The sequence below is a fragment of the Cygnus atratus genome, chromosome 29 (assembly GCF_013377495.2).
Source record: "Cygnus atratus isolate AKBS03 ecotype Queensland, Australia chromosome 29, CAtr_DNAZoo_HiC_assembly, whole genome shotgun sequence".
NCBI lineage: Eukaryota > Metazoa > Chordata > Aves > Anseriformes > Anatidae > Cygnus > Cygnus atratus.
In genome coordinates, this window is record NC_066390.1 from 1173390 (window position 1) to 1193929 (window position 20540).

The window sequence follows — 20540 nt, forward strand, 5'->3', positions numbered from 1 at the left end:
GGGGAGCTGCGTGCCCCTGCACGGCGCCGTCGCCCTCCCTGGACTTACCCTTGGAGGAGCACAAGGGCAAGCCGTGCCGGAGGAGCGGGCCTCGAACAGCGGGCTCCCATGGATGGAAAACCCCATTTACCGCTCCGGACAGCCGGTGCTGCAACTCCAATCCAATCCCCTGACGTTAATTTGGGAAGCAAATTCGGAATTGTTGGGAGGGAGCCAGCTGGGCTGAGGCTCATCGGAGAGGTTCGGCTGTCGTCCCCTCGGAAGACGCCTCGCTAGCGCCGATCCCCTCCGCCGCACTATTGTCCTGGTGCTACAAGAAAGCCGATCCTAAAAACAAAGAGTTAGCTCCAGTGGAAAAAAAGCGCTCATTGTGCCCGTGCGCCGCAGCTTGAAGGAGTCGCCGTGACTCAGCCTTGACCTTTGAGCACCACCACAATTAGAAGAAGGATGCTGTGGTCCCCATTCAGGGTTTTAACGCGCTGGAAGGTTGGTTTCCTTCAATTCATTCGCAGTACTGGGTGGGCGCCCACCCATTCATGCTGTGCGAGCCTCTCCTTAGGCTTTTAGGGCACAAAAACAGGGTGGTGGGTTGTTTTTTTTTTGTGGACCTGAGCTAGGACTTCTCACGGGGAACCTCTAACAGCACCGCTTTGGAGAGGGCATCACGCTAAATGGATACAGAGGCTCGTTGCTTTTTTTCCCCTTTAATATTAGCACATTAGCCTATTTCCCCGTTAATATTAGCATTTCCTAGCTAGGAGGAAGAAGCTACGAGGAGGAGCGGATCCACACAACCAGAGGAGCGTGAGCACAGCTTAATGAAGCCTCGAGCAGAGAGGAACAAAAAGCAGGAGCCAAATTCAGTTCTGTGGATCCCCGGCCACCCTGAGAAGCAACTGGGGTATTTTAACGCAGGGTCTGGCCCCTTTGTGCCTCCTGAGAGGTGCACGAGCTCCGTGGAAGCTCAGAAGACCACGTCAGCCACCCGTGACATCCACAGGTGCCCCAGTGCGAGATTTGGGATGGGACCGAGGGGTTCCTCGGAGCCCTGCAGTGACTCTCTCCCGGCTGCAGATGCTCCGCGCCCCTTCTGAGCACCCCACACTACCCCAGCTCCCGGATCCCACTCTCGGGCGGGATTTCCCCTGCAGCCAACCCACCCCACGGTACAAAAAAGCTTCCTGACACCGATCTCAGCACCACGGCGCACGAGAACGCAGCCTTTCTCGGCGCATCCCTCGCACCTTCCTCTCGGAGCTTTTGGCAACCCCCCTCCCAGCTCCTGCTGCGTTCCCAGAAACGGACAAAACCCCAAGCCCGTCATTTTGTAAGGGCCACGATTGCCCACGAGAGGCGACGAGGTGCGGCAGTAATTTCGCTCCTAAAAGGAGGAAGGCCAACGGCAGAAAAAAAGATCCAGGCGTTTGCCTCCTTTTGCCTCTCGGAAGAGCCACCTGTTTTCTCGTAACAGGTAGATTTATGGGCATATTAACGCGGCGCTGCTGCTCCCACCCTGATGAGGTTCTCAGTGACCCTCTTCTCTCCCGAGATTTATGGTTTCTCGGGGCAGCCTATTGCACAGGGGTCGAACTCCAGCTCTTTGCGCCACTCCATCCCGCACCCAGAGATCACCTGCGCCAAGGAGCTGGATCCTTTCCCCAAATCAGCTGCAACCATTATGCAACCGTGCCTGCTTGCACAAGGTGCCAAGCTTTCCCCGGCAAGTCAGGGCAGGCTCACGGGGAAGCAAATCTCCTCGCTCTGCTCACGTTCTTCTCCACCGCCTGCCACCACCGGAGCTCACGACGGGGAGGTTTCAGCTGCCTACACACCAGGATTACGTCTGAGGAGCGCATTAGCACGCTCCCAGCTCTCCGTGCTTGCCGGTGGACTTGGTGACCTGACCAAATCCCCAGCAAAAGCCCCTCTGTGTCTGCAGCAGGCTTCCCAGCTGCAATTCGCGCTGGCCCAGGGCTTTCGCTCGCTCCTAATTGCCTCCTTGGCTGCTCCTTGCTAATGGCAAACCCTTTTAACATTACTTTCCACCTGCAGCCCTTAATAAAAATTAAGTGGAGAAACTCTTAAGTGCAAGAAAAATCAGGAGGGATGGAGGCAAGCATAATGCAAGCCGCGTTTCCCCGCGCCGTTTGATCTACGGCCTCCTCCCAGCCCCGGCAGCAGAGCTGAGCCCTGCCGGGTGCCACCTGGGCGATGATTCAGCGGTGCAGAAATACGCAGCTGAGGTCACCAGAACCGCTTCGCTCGCATCCTCGGGGTCCCAACCATTCTTCCGCCCACGTTACGGGCTGCCGTTAATAAAATTTCGCACGCAGTCAGAGCGAAATGCATTGAAATTTTCTTTTCTAAAGCTCGCCGATGTTTGAGGTTTATGGCAAACATCGCACAAAAGGGAGACTAGCTAACACAGCGATCACAAACTGCTTTTAATACCTGAAGCGCGTGCAGGAAATCTCTCCCCCAACCACAGAAACAAAGGCTCGGGTTAATCCCAAGCGAGCAGGTGAATTAGCAGATTGCACGAGAGCCAGAATTAAGATGCCGACAGGGACGCTGTGCAGCGAAGAGCTCGCAGCTGCACCCTCAGCACTGCGAGGACCCGGTGACACATCGCACGGCGACTCTGCAGGTGGCTGGGGTGGCAGCAGCGGAGGGGAAAGCAGGAGCCTTGCACCAAAAAAGCAAAGAAAAGAGCCAGAAAAACACCCACGAGCAAGACAGTGGTGGGACGGGCCGCTCCACGTTTTTATCTCTGGCTTGGATTGCTTGAAATCCGGTCCCTTGAGTATTTGTTCTTGTAAACGGGTTTTTTTTTTTGAGACTGAGCTGCTCATCGCCCTGTCTGAAGTCCACATGAGGAAGGTTCGAGCAGACAAAAGCGACAGGTGATGCTTTGAATTCCTGACAATTACCCTTGCGACCGTGAGCCCCTCGCCCGTTCTCAAACCCCGCTTCTCTGCCTAAAAGGCGGGACCGGCACAGCCACGAGACACATTCACCGCTTATAAATAACCTGAAGAAGTTAAGAAGCCAAAAATGTTTAACTGCCCCAAAGACAGACTGCTCCAACGTTTTGCAAGAACTTCATTTTATGAAATGGTTCCATTTAGCAGCCTTTACTGCTGAGATTAATTTATAGCTTGTTTTGCACTGCTGCAGAACTCTCCCACCCCATCCCCTACACACACGATTCTTTATTGTCTAGATGTTTACTCTCAGGGGGAATTTTAGGACTTTAATGTTTTTATTGTTTTAATCCGGCATATAAAAAAATTATTTGAGCTAAACAGCTGGTACAAGTGCTCGGGAAGTGGCGGTGCAGTTTCTCAGCTTGCATCATTAAGCAGGTGTTAAATAAACACGACGCCACGCTCCTCCCGAGATTTACCATCGCAGGAGATTTGCAGGGGACCTTGTAAGAACGGCGGGGATGTTACCAAACATCAGCCCAGCCTCTCCTGCTCCACGGCCCTCTTTATTTCTGCCAAAGCTCTCAGGACCTGCCTTAGCCCGGGCTTATTCAGCCTCAATCCCTCCGGCCAGCACCGCTAACCCGAGGAAGGAGTGAATCTCCCGAAGCAAAATCCCCGTTTGCCACCTTCTGTGCACAAAGGGGTCTTCTGCGGATAGGCCACGTGTTTAGGCACACCAAAAAGCCCAAAAGGTGCTTTTTTCTTCCTGCCTGTAACGCGCCGACATGCGTGCGCCAGTCCTTTGTGCGGCTGCAGCACCGCAGCCCCCAGTGGCAGCGCACCGCGGCAGCTGCCCGAACCCAGCAGCCCCTTATAAATGCTTCCTCCAGCATTAGGAGTGGCTAGAAATAAATGTATTTATACTTATTGTGAGCTTTCACACCTCGATGAAGAGCTGAGTCTCTAAGATAAAGGTTCTCGAGCAAAGCAGCAGCCACCGTGGGGAGGAGAGGGGCCAAAAAAAAAAAACCCTAAAAATAAAAAAATACAAAAAGCCTACCTAGAAATCCCTCCTACCACCAGCTCTGCTGCCATTCTCTGATCTCACGTGAAGCACCTCTGGAAAGAACCCGAGATATTATTACTGCTTCGAGCTTTCCTATCCCACCCTTGCTCTCCAGCGAGGCTCGGGGGCTCGCAAAGCGCACGAGGACGCGGCGTCCCCTGCTCGGCATCGCGGCGAGCCGCAGCCACGGCGGAAAGCCGCAGTCAGCCGCAGAGGGGCGGAGCGGCCGCCGCACAATGCCCGGCTCCGGCCCGGCGAGCATCCTCGGAGGCTGAAATCCTTCCTCTTCTCCCCTCTTGCCAAGAGCCAGCTCCGGCCGCCGCCTCTGCAGGGCTCGGTCGGGTCTTGCTGGGCTCAGAGAAGCGGGCAGGGATGCAGGCTCCCGAAAAAATCGTGTCCCCCATCTCCTTGCTGCTGTTTAGGGATTGAAATTAAAAGAGGTCACGAGCTCGTTGGGTGCTACTGACTCCGTGTGGGGTGTAAGGAGGGAAAAGACACCTCTCTTTTTTTCCCTTGTGACCCAAAGCACGCTCCTCAGAACCATTTTTGCTGGGGAAGGAGAGGAGAGGCCTTCGCTGAGTCCCCCCACTTGTGTTTTTTTTGTCCTAAAGTGACGGTTTCCCTGGATTTTATGCAAGAGGTTTGCAGAAAATCCTGCAAACTCGTGCACCTTTTTGGAGATTAAATGCATCTGTGCTAGCACGAAAGCACGGCCTTCGTCAGAGCTGCGTGCTGCATCCACCTGCATTAACCTGGGGAGCGTTAGCTGTCCGCACAACACCACGACCCACTCCTAAACTTCAGAAATTAAGCAGGTAGGAAGCGAGGCTCTGAACACCACCACCAAAACCCCCAAACCAAACTGTCTGGTCTTCAAGAGACTGTTTCTAAAATAAGGAAGTATTTGACCACGGAAGAGGCAGGAAGAATTCGATCCTGGGCGCAGGCTTGGACTGCACCCCGAGACCTCTCTCTCACTTCCCGACCACCTCACCCGTCCCAAACCTCCACACCCAGAGCCCTGCTTCACATTTGCTTTCCGAGGGAGCAGGGATGAAAAGCAGGCCTGGAGATAAGATGGCACGAGGTTAAACTCGCCGGCCAACGCGGCAACACGGGCAGCTCTGCCCGCTGCTGCAGGAGCACGCAGCCCCGGGCAGCTTTCTGCCCCTCCTGAGCTCCAGAGCACCAGCAAGTTTTCAGATCAGTCTAATTTCAAGTTAATAAAAGAGCCCGGCTCGATTTATGGCCTCATGCTAGCAGCACACGCCGTTTGCATTTTTGATATAGGGCGAGAGCTCTAGGTGAGGACGGGGCTGAGATTATTTTGTTCGGAGCAGAAACTCCGCGGCTGTGAAAGCCCCTTAAATCAAAACGAGAAGAAAGCATTCCCTGCAAGCCCACAGCCACGCTCCTTTGTGGGTATTTTTGCAGCCCCGATCATGTTCCCAAGAAAGGGGAAACCCTCCCTCCTCATGAACCACCCCCCCCCCCAGCTTCAAGAAAGTGGAAACCGCCTCGTAATCTTGGAGCAAACAGCAAGGACGGGGCTCAGAAAAAATAAAAGAAATAAAAGAAATTGTTGGAAACCTGGCAGCACCTGAGAAACTCCAGATCCAGCTCGAGGGGCTGCGAGAGCCTGCGTGCAGCTCTGCAGGGGGGACCCTTGAGAAAGGGCAAGAACCCTAAAGCCGGCTCCGAAATACCAAAAATACCCTGAAATACCAAAATGCTCGCAATGAGTGGGCACCCTGCTGAACCTGCACCCTTGGGTGCTGTGCAGGGGCCGCTTTCCAAGCGGGGGGATGTTCTCCCATGTCGTTACCCACAGAAATTTCCACTGTGGACTTTCCCTCCCGCTCTGCTCACGTATGTGGCATTGAATGGCCCCAATAAAAGGGGGCTCCGAGCCAGGCTATGTGCATATTTTTATATATATAATGTAGATGGACGTGTATGAGACATGAATAAATATATATGAGAAGAGATAGGGAGAATATCCTGGTTCCTCTCTCTCTATATATTTATACCCCTGAGTTTGCAAGTCGCCCGTTGAAAAGCAGCGGGCTCGGCAGCCCAGCCTGCCCTGGGAATCAGGCTGGGAGCCGCTCAGCGCCCTTCCTCTCAAACACAGAAGGCGAAATCAAGTTTTGGGCAGCTCCAACGAAGGTTTTGCCGCTGCCCCTGAGCCCTCGCCCCCTTCGTGGCTGGCAGGAGGGGCTCCCTTTGGAACCGAACCACCCCAGCGCCGCAGCTCAGCGGTGGGTGCGCTTCGGCTGTGATTTGCGAGCGGTTTGAAGGATCCTCTGGGACGAGAGGTGCTCCAAAAGGGCAATTAGCTCCATTACTGGCTATTCCACTGCAACACGCGATAGGTTTACTGGTTGCGTGCCGCCTCATATACCCCGGCTGATGCCAAAATGAACAAGTATGCTAATGAAGCGAGCGGCGAGCGTGCCCGGCGCGGCGGCGGATGGCTCTGCAGCACGGCTCGTCCTCCACCACCCTTTTCTTTGAGAGGACCTGCATTAAAGCCGGCTGCTGCATATTTTAAGGCGTTATTAGGCAGCCTGCAGCCTCAGCACAGCATCTCTGAGGCAGCAGAGGGGAAAAGCACGCAGCTATTTCTTCAAATCCAGAGGTGCTATTTCTTCACTTTAATTGCTACAGCAGCCAATATGGCCAAGAAATCGTATTACGAGCTTTATTTATTTTTTTTTTTTTTAGAATAGGCGTTCACCAGAAGAGATAACGCTAAGAAATGTGAAAGCTGTTGCCAAATCTCATTGCATCTCCAGCGTGAGAAGCCAGGGTCAGGGCAGATTATTATTTTTTTTTAGAAAATCAGAAGTAGAAAGGAACTAAAGCAAGTTTCAGTTACTTATCTCCTCTATGTATGGTTAAAACAATTAATTAAAAAACCCCAGACATACATTTAATTGGATTTGAGAGGTTTTTAGAGAAATATGCTCTAAAGCCTCACCAAGCACATCCAGTGCACCTTCCAGAGACTCCTGCCAGTCCCCCCCTCGTGCTGCACACGCAGGAGGACGCTGCGGTAGATGAAAACATCCAACAACAGCTTCCAGATAAATTTTGCTGCAGTGCATGCCCTTTCTAGCAGCCGCCTCCCCCAGTGGCCTTAGGCACCCATGTCCCAAGCCCTGTGCAGGAGGGAAAAGCTGCTCTCGCCCACCCAGCCCTTCACACGTGGCTGCAGCCGCAGAGCAACCCCCGGGGCTCCGGCGAGGAGGGCGAGCAGCACGAGCGTGCCTGCAGCGTCTCGGAGCCTCCCCTGCAAACGTTCCCAATTCCCAGGTGCCTTCTGCCAGTCGTCTTCTTCCCTAAACAAACAAGAAAAGCCACACACGAAACACATCGCCCCAGAAAATTGAGGTGGAGATCTCACGGGCTCTGCCTCCTGCTCTCAGCACCGCCACTACATCACAAGGGCTGCACCAGAAGGGGTTTGGCAGCAGGGCTGAAGCCAGGAGCTTACTGGCAGGCAAAAAGGATGCAGAGAAGAAGAAATCCAGGGGGAAAACGCAGAGGACACCCTGCAATAACCGTTACTCTTCCCTGGCTAGTGTCACTTTGAAGCCTGCCATGTGCCATGACGGGAAACGGGTGTTGCAACGCTCCCTGCACCCGCGGCACTGCAGCAACCAGCCCGGGGTTATTTTTAAACCATGGGGAGGGTGCAGAGGGGAAGAAAGGCAGCAAAATAGAGGAATTAGCCAGTCCAAGAAAAGGCGGGGGTGGGGGGGCAGGGATGAAAACCAAGCCCGGGCTGGGTGGGGTGACAGCTGCCCCGTGGCACCGGGCCAGCACCGGCACCAAAAGGGCATCGGGGAGGACGGCGGCGCGGAGCCGCGGCAGCGCCCGCGCTGCAGGAGGGGGAGAAGAAGCCTGCAGAAAGCCCTTGCAAAAGAAAAGCCTTTCCTCCTCGTCCCTGCAAGGCTGCCCCTCCATGCTGCAGTGCTCATGGAGGGCTTCCAGATTCGTTACCTGTTCTCTCCGCAGCGCGGCCGCTGCCCAGAGAGGTTTTGGGCACGGGCTGGGGGCACCAAAGCGGCCACAGCACTAAAAGACAGCTCCTGCTTAACACCGAATCAACCAGAGGGGATGCAAAGATGTTTTCCTGCGAAGAAAACGGCGTTTCACGTTATTGAGAGCCGGCTCTTTGGCACGGGCTTATGCGACGCTTTCTGCGCGGCCGCGGGGTTTGCGCAAAGGTCCGGCGAGTCCTTTGGCATCCAGGCTCTTATTTAGAAACGGGGGATTTGGAAAGCTGTCCGGAGCCATTTCCATCTGACAGACAAGTGTCTGTGTCGGTTCAGCGCCGTGCACGTGCTTCAAATGCAAAGCAGAAGTGGCATTCGCAGAACTGGCAGCGAACCCCAGCCGGAGGAATGATAAAGACTTTAACTTACAGGAAATGCTGCTATTAAATAATATTTAAGTCTTAATTATATTTTAAAACAGCCATTTTATAAAAAAAGAAGTTCTATTATAGTGCTTTTGTAGTTAAAGGTCTGTCAACATTTCCATTTTAAACCTTCATTTCTAGGGGGTTTATAATTTGGTCATAAAAATTCATTCTAGGCTGGAACTTGGCATACAGGGGCTCAGCCTAGGAGCAATATTTTTTATTATCCAATTTGGTTTAAATTGGTTTGGCCGTTTTTAAGTTATAGGAGTGTAAAAAATAAACGTTTACTGGTTTCAGATGCCTTCTCAAGCTTATTATTATTCAAAATTAGCTTTCCCCTCCCCACCTCCAAAAATACCTTCAGCAAGAGGTGGGAGATATCACTCCGCTCTGCCGACAACACATGAGTTACATTTCAAATTAATTCACTTCTTTTGATGCTAACAACCTAAAGAGTTACTATAACCAAGCACTACTTTGCCACGGACCCATTACGTACTGTAAATGCTCAGAGATTTGTGCAGCATCTGCCATTTTGTGCCTGCTGTACAGGTACCGCAGCTGTAAAGGCCTTAATTTGAAATAAATAATTAACTCAGGAAACCTGCACTCCTGGAAAATAATGGAAGACCTTTAACCAAGATGTTTCTCTGCAGAATTTTATTTCAGCTGTGGCAGCTTCAAATAAAAAGCTGCAGATGTGAAGCAAGCAGGCACATACAGCTAGGAATTCCTCGCCACGGAGCCTCAGACATTTCCTTGGATTTAAAAACCAGAAGAGAAACTCTAGTTTATGGCTCAGCTCTTCAAATCACTCGGGTGCAGTAGGGACACAACATATACGTGACTTCGCATGCTAAGTGCAGACACGGGGTATCTGTGCCCAAGCATAACAAAAAGCTTGGAGAATTATTATTATTTTTTTTTTTATTCTGGCTCCATCGTTAACATCCTCACTTTTTCATTTTAGTATTTGGCTGGCGCACAGGGGCGTCAGCCTCAGCTCAACCCCACCAGGCTGTGACCCTTTGGGGCACGCAGGGGAGGTCTGTAACGCCTCCAAGGGCTCGCAGATGGATGGGAACTGCTTCCCGGAGGATCCAGCCCCTCGTTTTCGTCCCCAGGTGCCCCCGTGGCACCGCGAGGTGCTTGGGTCACCTCAGGCAGAGACCCGGTGTCGGTCCCAGCACAGAGCCCCGGATGGGGAGCTTGTGAGTCCTGCTCTTGGCTTCCAGCTCTCACCAGCCCCGTCCAGCTTCAGCGACTGCTACCACCCGCCCTGCTCCACAGAAGCTGCTCTCCTGCTTAATAAGGCTCCGATTTCTAAAGCCACACCGGCTCCTACCTCATTAAATTGGGGGGTGTTAGGAGCCGGGATTCTTTAGGAAAAACACCCTGCGCCTGTGTCCAAGGCTAGCCCCACTCAGTTCCCATGCCAGGACAGTAACAATCTCTATGGGAGGACGGGGTGTCATAACTCTGCTTAATCACCATTTAAATTCCTGCTTGCTCTAACAGCAGGTAGCCAATTGGGCTGAAGTTTCTCCAAGACTCGATTTTAACCCTCTGAGTGTCTCACGCAGCTCGTCTGCCTTCCCTTTGTGAGCGCCAGGAGCAGAGTCTCAAGAGGCAGGCCCTGAGGAGGCTGTTAAATCAATGCACAAATATTTCTTTCTGTTCGTGCTCGTATTCAAAGCGAACGCATCCGTGCCCTGCGCACGCGTGGCCCCGGCAGCAAGCTCCAGCAGGGCTCACACACCCCTCTGCATCTCCTCTGAGTACCGCTGGCTCCTGGCACCTTCGAGGCAGGGAATATTTTCTTACCTTGCTGCACCCCGTAATGGGAAGGACAAGAGAAGGACGGAAACAAAGCCAGCCTTTAGAATTGCCATGAAAGAAAGATGCTTTCCTGTAAAGCAGATGGGCACGGGCGCTGCCTTCCTCTCACCTCCGGGGTGCCCTGCGCACCTACCTACTCGCTCCACTACATTATTCTGCCTCTTCCTATCACATCAGCTTGTCCTGACTGATCTGCTTCCACCGAGGACTTTCAGCCGCCGAGACACCTGCAGGAACAGGGACAAGACTCGTTCCTCCTAGCAGCGGAGCTGGGATAAGGAGGCACCGGCACAAACCCCAGCTCAGGCTGCCGCCAGCATCCATCGGCGGGAGGCTGCGAGCCCCACGGCAAACCTCCGAGCCCAGGAACCAGGCAGGTCCCAGGCCACCTGAAAGTTTGGACCACGACAAGGAGCACTCACCGCTGGAAAGCTGCTCGGAGGGAGACGAGGGTCGTTTTTTTGCCCCCTCTCTGTACCAGGCCTGGTATAAAAGGGATAATCTATATTCGTTTGGATTATACAAGCTCCAAAACACACCTTAGCTTCAGTTCTGCATTTAACCAATCGCCGGAGCCATTTGTTGCCTCGTATATTACAAAGCAATAGAGATTTAAGGGATAATGGTCATGGCGGCAGAGTATACAAAGCAATAAACTGCTTTTGAGGTTGGTTAAATGCCAAGTGATGCTGAGGCCTCAATGCCATAAACATTATTTCTATTATATGACAAGATAAGAGGATACAATAAACCACAAAGAAGAAAAATCATTTTCTGGCCTCGTGAAAGTTCTGGGCTCTGCGTTTCTCGGACACTGCACGAGCATCACCTCAGTGGCGTGGGTTTAAGGGGAATAAATTGTTAAATTAAGGGGGGGTTTAAAAAGCAAACGATTGTTTGAGGAAATGGCCTGTATAACTGTAGTGCTGGAATTAGGACCCGAGCGATGATTTGTGTCACTTATAAAGAGGGGAATGGCACCGAGTGGGGAGGCAAGGGCCAGGCGAAGTCTTGCTCCCAGTAGAATATATTCAGGGTTATGGGCCCTTCGTTAATTTGGGCACCAGGAGCGGGCAAAATATCTTTATTAATAAAGATGGTCCTCTGTTACGATGCTTCATAAAACCTCCCGCATCCAGCGCTGCCCAAGCCTTCAGGAGAGGAGCAGAAGTTGTCGGAGAGGCACGTCCCTCCTGCAACGTGCACAGCACCAGCTTTCCCTGCCCAGATCAGGCTCCAGGCACAGCAAGAAGTCTTTAACACAGCTTTCCAAGGGAGGAAACAAACCCAGCTAGTGAGTGACTTCCCTCTGCCGCCACCAGATCACAGCAACGAAGCAGCACGAGCCCAGCCAAAGCCCCTGCCTTCCTCCCAGACCTTTGCTCTGGATGCCTTCGGCACGCTGGCCGAAGCTTTAATTACCCCGTGTTAATGAGTCAGAGCTGTATCATTACACAGACTTCGTTAATACCTTTCAACTTTAACGGCAACACTTTGCTTTACAGCTCACACTTGGTTGCGCCAAGGCTGTCTTTCATCACTCAGAGTGTTTTAAATGGGATTAGGAGATTTTGCTAACGATTAGCAGCGCGCACCACCTCCAGATTAGTTTCACCCAAGGTGTTCAATGAAAGCCTGACTCGGGGCACGGCTCCACGCCTCCCACAGGCGTTTCGAGGCAGCAGCGCAGGGCTCACGGCCCCATCGAAGTGCTCTTCTCCCTCTGTGCAGAGGGGGCTAGGGGAAGGGGGCCAGGGAAAAACGTGCCAGCTGTCCTCTTGGAGCAGAAACCGGATAAATGACCTTGAGAAGAATCCTCTTTAAAAGCAGTATATGCGGCGCATTTAGAAGTCAGCTGTGTCGCAGCAGCCTCGCCGTTGGGAAGCGATCGCATGCAGAATCCAAAAATAACACCATTAAAGACCTAGCAACCAAAACATGTTTACGTGCCCACTGAAAGCCCACTGCTTGTGATGATACGGGAGGGCACAGCAAGACCTGCCCGTCTATTTTTGGTGGCCGTTCCCCCTTCCCCCTCCGCACTTCCCTGAAAAATTCGCTTTATGGCCTTTTTTCTACACAGAAGGGACAAAGGGAAAGCAGGAAAGAGGCAAAAAGCACGGCAGACAGGGCTGGTGCTAGCTATAGAGGGGAAGAACCAGCTAATGATACAAAGGAATTACACTGGGAAGCAACAGATTTTTTTTTTTCCTTTAAACCGAAGTGGGAAAATCACCACTGGCTTCCCAGTAATTGCCTGCAGTCTCCTGTTCAAATTAGGCTGGCTCTGCTCTCCCTTCTCCCGTGACCTCCCATGTACTATGCGTCTCAAAGCAGCGTTTGCAGGAGGCAGATCGCTGATTTTAGGGAGAGGAAAAGGACTGCTGAATTCCCTGTGCCTGCTCCCCCAGCTGATCATAAAAGCCTGAAGCCCATCGCAGCCTGCTTGGGACCGCAGTGGCCCGGGCACGGGGACTCCCTGTGCAACGGGAGCAGCCCACCAAAAACTGATCGCACCCCTCAAACAGGGAAATACCCAAGAGAGCAGAAATCTGCAAGGACCGAAACATGCCAGCAGGTCAGGCATGGGGTCAAAGGTTTAGAGATGAGACAACGGAACAGAGACATTGGAGCCGTGCTGGCGAAGGCAGCGTCCCAAAAATGACGACTGTGATGACTGAAGAGGCAGAGAGGCTCAACAGCCAACAGCACCCTCCCTTTCCAACGGCTTTCTTCCTACACAAGATGCACACAGAGGTCTTCAAGGATCAGAAAAAAACCTGCAAGGAAGTCTCCTCCAGTGCCAGCCACAGCCTGGCTCTTTTTTGGGCTGGGAAACATCCTCCTGTGCTTTCAGTGACAACACATCGTTTGTGTGCTGGGGTGAAAATCAAGTTACCTTCCAAAAAGCTCAAAACTCTGCATCCTGCCGACTCTCACGGGTGCCAGAGGCATTCAGCACCCGTAGGAAGGTTGGGATCCTGCGGATTTCACTGCCCCTGATACCTGTGTTTGAAGACAAGCGTTTCAATCTTTAGGAAACAAGGGAATGAACTGAGACAGGTGCAGCCACCTCTGACCCTTATTAAGGCTTCACTTTAACATCAGCCTACACGAATAAGCCATTTTTGATGGGATGATCCACGGCGGCTTGCCAAAGGTCAGGTTTTAGTGCCAAAAGGCACCACAAGCTGCTGGGGAAACAATGCAGCACGTGCTCGAGAGCTCAAGCCCTGCAGACAGCTGCTGGCAGCCATCATCCCCCCAACATCGAATATTAAAAATAAATCCAGACCTGAAGCAGCCAACTGCACTTCCCTGTCCGGCTCATCTGGAGGATCCAATTTTATTCCACTTGCCCACTGAACACTGATTTGGGCTGATCCTTCCACCATCCTTCCAGCCGGTACCGCTGCGTTTTAATGGCAAGCAAAATTTGTAAAGGCTCTAAAAAGCTTCAACACGAAGCTGATGTGGAGAATAAAGGACAAAAAAAAAATGCATGCAAGATACTAGGACTTACAGGGAGAGGTTTGGGGCTCTATGTATTCAGTTAGCCCGAAGCACCGCTGAGGGGTGACTTGACCCCTCAGTAAACACCTACAGACATCAGAAATTTGATAGAAAGGATTTTCTGTCTAAGAAACAAAAATTAATAAGATCCACAGCCTGGAAGCTGCAGCTGAACAGGTTCAGACTGGAAATAAGGCATAATTTTTCCTTACCAGAGAGAGCAATTAACTATTAGAACAACTTAACCGAGGGCTGTGGTGAATTTTCCATCACTGGAAATATTTTAAATCAAGCTTGGATCATCATTATTTAATACATGCTCTGGTTTGAACAGGTATTGAAGGACGTTCTAGGAAACTGTGCACGAGGTCAGGTTAGATCACAATGAATCATACCGGTATGAATTACCCGGATTCTAACATTTCAATATTAACATGAAGAATTGTCAGAATTACCCATAAGCAGCAGTCTGGAACAGCGAAAGGAGGAAGCAACCACCTTTATATGTCATTTGTGGGAGATTGTGGGAGATTAAATTTAAATACATTGTTGTTTGCCTTAATTGCTTGTTTGAATCCGATTTTAAGGTTGTATGATTGAAGTGCTCACATCATTAAGTGCTCAAATACAGCTAATACATTTTATAAATGACTTGCACAATTTCACAGGCAAAGAAGTTCAAGATAAAAAGCAGCTTATAAAAAAAAAAAGGAAGATCACCTGCAAGTGGATAGAAAATGCTTCAGATGAGACTAGTGCCAGAACGACCAAAATGCTAAGGAGTCGTAACTGTGTATTTTTTTTTTAATATCCCCAGTCCCCAAGAGTTTGCAGATGAGGTTTTTGACCCATTTCTGCGCTATAAAAATAAATGCGTCACAGAATTCACATGCAGTCTCTGAAGACATGCCCCGAGGATGGAGAATTATCTTTAATTCCAATTAAGAGACCCACAAGAGGCATTAAAGTATTAAATATCCCAAAGAATCGCGTGGGGGACAGGAGTACCACCCTGGTATTGGTCAGACCTCCCAAATGCGTCACAGCCACAACAGTTTGGCAACCTGGCATCCAGCGGTTGCAGTCAGGAAAACAAAGTGTGTGTAGACCACTTAATAGCTAATTAAAACCCACAATTCCCCTCTCCCTCCACCGTAAGAGGTTCAAACACTTCGGAACAGACAAACCCAATTTTCCTTGGACTCCGTACAGTTCTGTACTTCCACAGAAGCCCCGCTTCCTAATAAATCCCATTAAAACGGCCCCAACAGTGGTTGCACAATCCCCCTGTCCCTCCCGTTACTACGGCAGGAAAGCTACCAAGATGCTACGCCACTGAGAGACTCCAAACTGGGCTTTGGGAAAGCACTAATTTCATCAAAATCCAACAAAAAGCTGCCTTCCCAGGCAGGCACACCTACGAGAAGGGTCCTATTGCTGCAAAGGGGATGTGACTCATTCAAGGATAAGCGTTTGCCCTAAGAAAGCCAGCAAAAGTTTTGCAAGGCCATAACCAACCCAAGCAAGTCAGCCGTGGAAGAAAAAAATTCACAATGGGTCTTTTTTCTTCTTTTTTTTTTGGCGAGCCCAAAATAGACCATGGCAGTTTGGGGTTCGCATAACACGAACCATCAACTGTCACATTCTCAGCTGCTTTACAGAATATGCCACAGCAGCTAACTCATCCTGACAGAGAGCGAATGCCTGTCCTTTGGTTAAACAGCCTTGAAAGAAGATGAGCAACGTTATCAGAAAACGTTAACGGGAGATCAGCATGTTTCCTCTGGGCTGTGTGGGTCTCAGGGAAAACACCGACAGAATAACAACACGCCGCAGAGCCAGGCAGCTTTCATTACTTTGGAGTGCCTGCACTTGCTCATAACCTGGATTTACACACTGCAAATCCTCTGATCTGATTACCTCCAGTGATCACGTAAAACACCGGCTTTAAACTCTTTGCCTCAGTGATAAAACAGCCACTTTGATTCACAACGACACATTCACAATAAAGTATACTGTAAACGTACCTGTCCGCAGCCGGGGGCATTGCACACAAACGGCCTGTCGTCTCCCATATTTCATGCAGCTCAGCTAAGCTGGGGAGAAAGGAGAGAAGAGGAAATTGTTAAATAAGCTAAAAAAAAAATATTAAAAATCTCAAGAGCAGAAGCAGCCCTCTGCAGGACCGTCATTAATCACAGGGAAGGAGGATCTCCTTGTGCCCTAGATCGCCATCAGGGAAGAGAAATTAATCCTACCCAAGTTTAAGTAAGGCTTCGGAGGGCCTGGCTGATTTTTCACGTACGAAGTGGAAGAGGCAGCGTGGCTGGAAGGGCTCATTGGGAACCGTGACAGTGCGACAGCGCGGGCCACCGGCCAGGACACGAGCACTTGTCCACGCCTGGGCTCCCTCCGAGGCCCCACCAGAGGCTCTCCGGAGGGCCTGGCCACTTTCTGCTCTCCACGTCTCAATTTCATAGAATCATAGAACGGCTTGGGTTGAAAAGGACCTTAAAGACCATCTAGTTTCAACCCCCGTGCTCCGGGCAGGGTTGCCAACCACCAGAGCAGGCTGCCCAGAGCCGCAGCCAGCCTGGCCTTGAATGCCTCCAGGGACGGGGCATCCACAACCTCCCTGGACAACCAGTGCCTCACCACCCTCTGAGGGAAAAACTTCCTCCTGATATCTAACCTAAATCTCCCGTCTTAGTTTAAAACCATTTCCCCTTGTCCTATCGCTATCAACTCATGTAAACAGGCGTTCCCCCTCCTGTTTGTATGCTCCCTTCAAGTAGGCCGCAATGACGCTCCCTTCAGGTACTGGAAGGCCGCAATGAGGTCTCCCCAGAGCCTTCTCTTCTTCAAGCTAAACGAGCCCAGTTCCCTCAACATTTCCTCATAGGAGAGGTGCTCCAGCCCTCTGATCATCTTCATGGCCCTCCTCTGGACCTGTTCCAAGAGCTCCACATCCTTCTTGTGCTGGGGGCCCCAGGCCTGCATGCAGTATTCCAGGTGGGGTCTCACAAGAGCAGAGTAGAAGAGACAATCACCTCCCTCTCCCTGCTGCCCACCCCTTTTTTAATGCAGCCCAGGACATAGTTGGCCTTCCAGGCCAACTTGCCGGCTCATGTCCAGCTTCTCGTCCAGCAGGACCCCCAAGTCCTTCTCCGCAGGGCTGCTCTAGAGTTCTTCTTCACCCAGTCCATATATTTCTGTATATTTCATCCCCTGCAGGACGGGGACAACGCTCATCTCTCACAAAGAGGTGCCAAAGCCCAGCAAAGATGTACAAAACATCCCAATAGCCACAGACGGAGGGTGTCGAGGCTGCTGCTTCGCCCTCCCCTCGGATTGAGGATAGGAAGCACGGACACACGAGCAGAGATGGTGACAATCTCCAAGAGGAAAAAAAAAAAGAAAAACGCGCAAGCGAGAAGCGAGCAAATAAATCCAAGTCCTCTCTACGTACAAGTTATATTTTCAATGGGAGAGAGCTAAAATTTGTCATTTAATTAATTAAGGGATTATAGGAGTGGTGCTCCGTTTTACAAGGCAATAATCTGGCTCCCTAGTGGGTAAACTACAAGGCTGGTGGCAGGGGTAGTTTATCACAGATTATAGCCAAGGATAACAAAACACTCAGTCCTATTATGCTACAAGTGAAGCTATTCTTATTAATAAAAAAAAAATAAGAGTAAATAAAGTCACCCCCACCACCTCAAATTCAAGAAATAATGGTTCCCTCCACCCACTGATATTTTTACAGCAGGATTTTAAAAAGCTATAATAAACCAAATGCTATCTCTTCGGGGGGTTTACTGTGCGAACACGTTCTGGCTGTTCGAGTCGCTTCCAGCATCTCCTCCTCCAAGTTCAGCGCTTGGCTCCAGCCACGCATGTCAGCCTGCTACAGCCAAGAGCAGAAACGAAACCAGACCGCGGCCAGAAGGCATTCACGGAGACACAGGCTCTTTTAGCCAGCCTTTTGCATTTCTAACCATGAATGCACGCACGCACGCGCCGAGCGGCAGTGGGAGGGTGGGGAGACTTGTTATTTTTAGGAGCTATATGAGAAAGTGTTCGAAGAACGCGACTTCACGGCACAGGGCGAGCGCACAGGCTGCAGAGAACAGCCCCCTTTTGCTTTTCTTAAAAAAGACACCAATATGCGTTTTGTTTAATAATAAAAAAGGCTATTTTTCAATGCGTGCAGCTGAAGTGGGTGGCTACACGAGGTGGAATTCCCCACCCCAAGCCCTGGTTCGGCCACGGTACATACCAGCAACAACCAAAAGCCAGCAGCAAGGAGCTGCCAGCCCTTCTCCCCCAAAAGGGAGAGACGTCCATGACACCAGGCTGCGTTTGGATTTATTAAGCAAAACGCCAGGGCCTATGCAAACACGGACTCACAAAGGATAAATAGCCCTCTCACAAATGTAACGGGCGAGCAGCCAAAACCTCCCTAGCACAGGGCAAACTTCACAATAAAGGCAACGAATACGGCCAGGAACAGCCCAGCAGCCCCCCAGGAAAACCCCCAGAGGTGGGATGGGGCTGGCAGAACTCAAGGGTGCCACCAGCCCTGCGCTAGAAGATTAAATCGTGATGAAGGCCAGCCTTGAGGTGACTCAGCAAGATGGGTCTCAATGCGAACTCATGAAAAAAGAGGAGTTGGCACCATCCTGAACTTCCCCCAAGCTTCCCACTGGGAACTTAAGAAATGGAAGTCCTGAACCGTTGCTTCTGCTGCTAAACAAGCAGGGACCTCACCTGCATCCTTCCACAACTGACTGCATCTCTTCCAAGCGGAATCGCTTCGGTGCACCTGCTGCGTCCTACCGGAGGTAACCCAGCAGCTGCCACCGCCTGCTCCGAAGGCACAGAGAAGCCCAGGGAGCTGAGGACGTTCTACACTCAAAAGCAGCCTCTACCAAGGAGAGACGGAGACGTTAAATGTTCCTGTAACACCGAACCACTGCTCAGATCAACTCCCTGACGCTGAAAAGAACGGAGGCAGAAAACTCCTGAAACATGTTTTATCACCAGCGCTTGAGGTCCAGAAGGATTGCATCTAAACCTTCAGTGAGCTGCGCAGAAAGCTGCAAGCTGGAGTCAAGAGACAGGGCTGGAGCCTTTACTACCGAGTCCTAGCAAAAGGTAACCCAATTAATACTTTTTCTGTAAGAAAATAACAGAAATCAGATCAAACACACAGGACACATCCGCTCAAAGACTACTAGTTATTTTACTGTCTGTGTAGCACGGCAGGTGGTAAGACTCCTGTACAGGAATACAGACCAACTAAAGGTCCAACAACTGCTCTTTTGGGCAACCTGGATCTTGTTTTTCCCCTCCCAACAGCCAGTCTTGCTTTGTGCCTGTCTTCCTCGCCCATAAGGGACAAGGATGTGTCCCGCAGCACTCGGCACAGCCAAGGTTCCTGGGAGCTGCAGGCAGAGTTGTCCATCATGCTGGAGGCAGAAGCAAGAGGCATCACTTCCAGCCTTCTTAATCTGCATTTAGTCAATGACACGTGCAGGCTTCGACGAGTTGCTTCCTGCCTCCAAAGCAAGAGGCACAAGTTTGCACTCGTGGGGGCTCCCAGGTTAGTGTTTGAGCAGCACTCCGGGGGTGTAAATAGCAGGGAGCATCCTGAGAGCTGGCAACACGAGAGCCTGAGAGCTCCTCCTGGAGTCCTCGCGGCCAGGTACGCCAGCGAGGAGGTCTGAAAGGGGAGGCTATGCCGTCATGCTTAGAGCCTGCTCCCCAAAAAACCCCCAAAACCTCAGTTCCTCTGCTAGTCCACACCGCAGTCTGCAACCGTCAGCGACGATGATGCGCCAAGGCGAGAGCCGTGGCGCCGAGACAGCAGCGAAGTCACCGAGCTTTCAAGGAGAGTTGCAATGCCCCTTGCTGTCAGAGGCAGCCTGGTGCTGGAAGACTTTAAATCGCCCTCGAATGTTTAAGCTCCGGCGTGTGGGATGAGGTTGGGGATGGATTTGTTTCATCAACAAACAAAGCTTATTGTTCAACACGTAGCATAATTATCGCGGAGGGAGACTGCTGTATTTCGCAGGGCAGCCAATGCTGTGCTGTTTTAATTAACACAGGTCAGGGATCCGTCCTTACCGCTGTCACTTAAGCAGCTTGCTGCCTTCACCAGTAAGAAAAACACGAGGTAGGCAGACCCCGAAGTTCATGCTTCTGATGCAGATAAAAGCTGTTTGAGAAGTTAAAGAAATGGATCAGCTGTCACTCTCGGGGTTTTGATAACCCTAAGCGAAACAGAGGCAGGAAAACAAAACAAAAACCCAGCGGCGTTTCAGGCTGCCTGCCAGCTCCTTCTGATAGCATAACAAGCAGCTCTATTAAAAAAAATTGGGGACTAACACGCGGCAAAACCCTCAGTTTACTTGATCTTGCAAAGTGTCAAGAGGATTCACTCATTCTTTACAGAAAGATTTAGCTGCTCGTTCACTACAGAATATGACTGGTATGTACATACATGTGCTCAGATTTATATCACATTTAGTCAGGATAAATTGCTTCAATAAATTCTTTTCTTAAGAACAGGCAGAATAAGCAGATGATTGGATACTGGGAACACATTCTCATCCCTCTTCCTGCAGCCGCGGGACAGTATTTCACTGTTTTGATGATTTTTAGCATGTTGGAAACAGCAAGGGGAAGCAAAGAAATGCAGACAGATTACTGAAGCGTGCTTCAAAGTTCTGTCAGCACAGACCTGACAAGCAGCTGC

The 20540-nt window shown here is 51.0% G+C and overlaps 1 protein-coding gene across 16 annotated transcripts in view; it reads right to left on the reverse strand.

The window, feature by feature from the left end:
- LOC118261468 (cyclic AMP-dependent transcription factor ATF-7) overlaps positions 1-20540 on the reverse strand; it is a 62306-nt gene that overhangs the window by 27041 nt on the left and 14725 nt on the right. For 8 of the 16 annotated variants that reach the window (XM_050715959.1, XM_050715953.1, XM_035572323.2 and 5 more), the window contains one exon: positions 15808-15876. In XM_050715959.1, the coding sequence (XP_050571916.1) occupies positions 15808-15855 (48 nt within the window). In that variant the 5' untranslated portion in view covers positions 15856-15876. Of the gene's footprint in view, positions 1-48; positions 636-15807; positions 15877-17599; positions 17736-18550; positions 20001-20540 lie in introns of those variants that run through there. The other 8 variants (XM_050715954.1, XM_050715957.1, XM_050715952.1 and 5 more) reach the window with 4 other exon arrangements.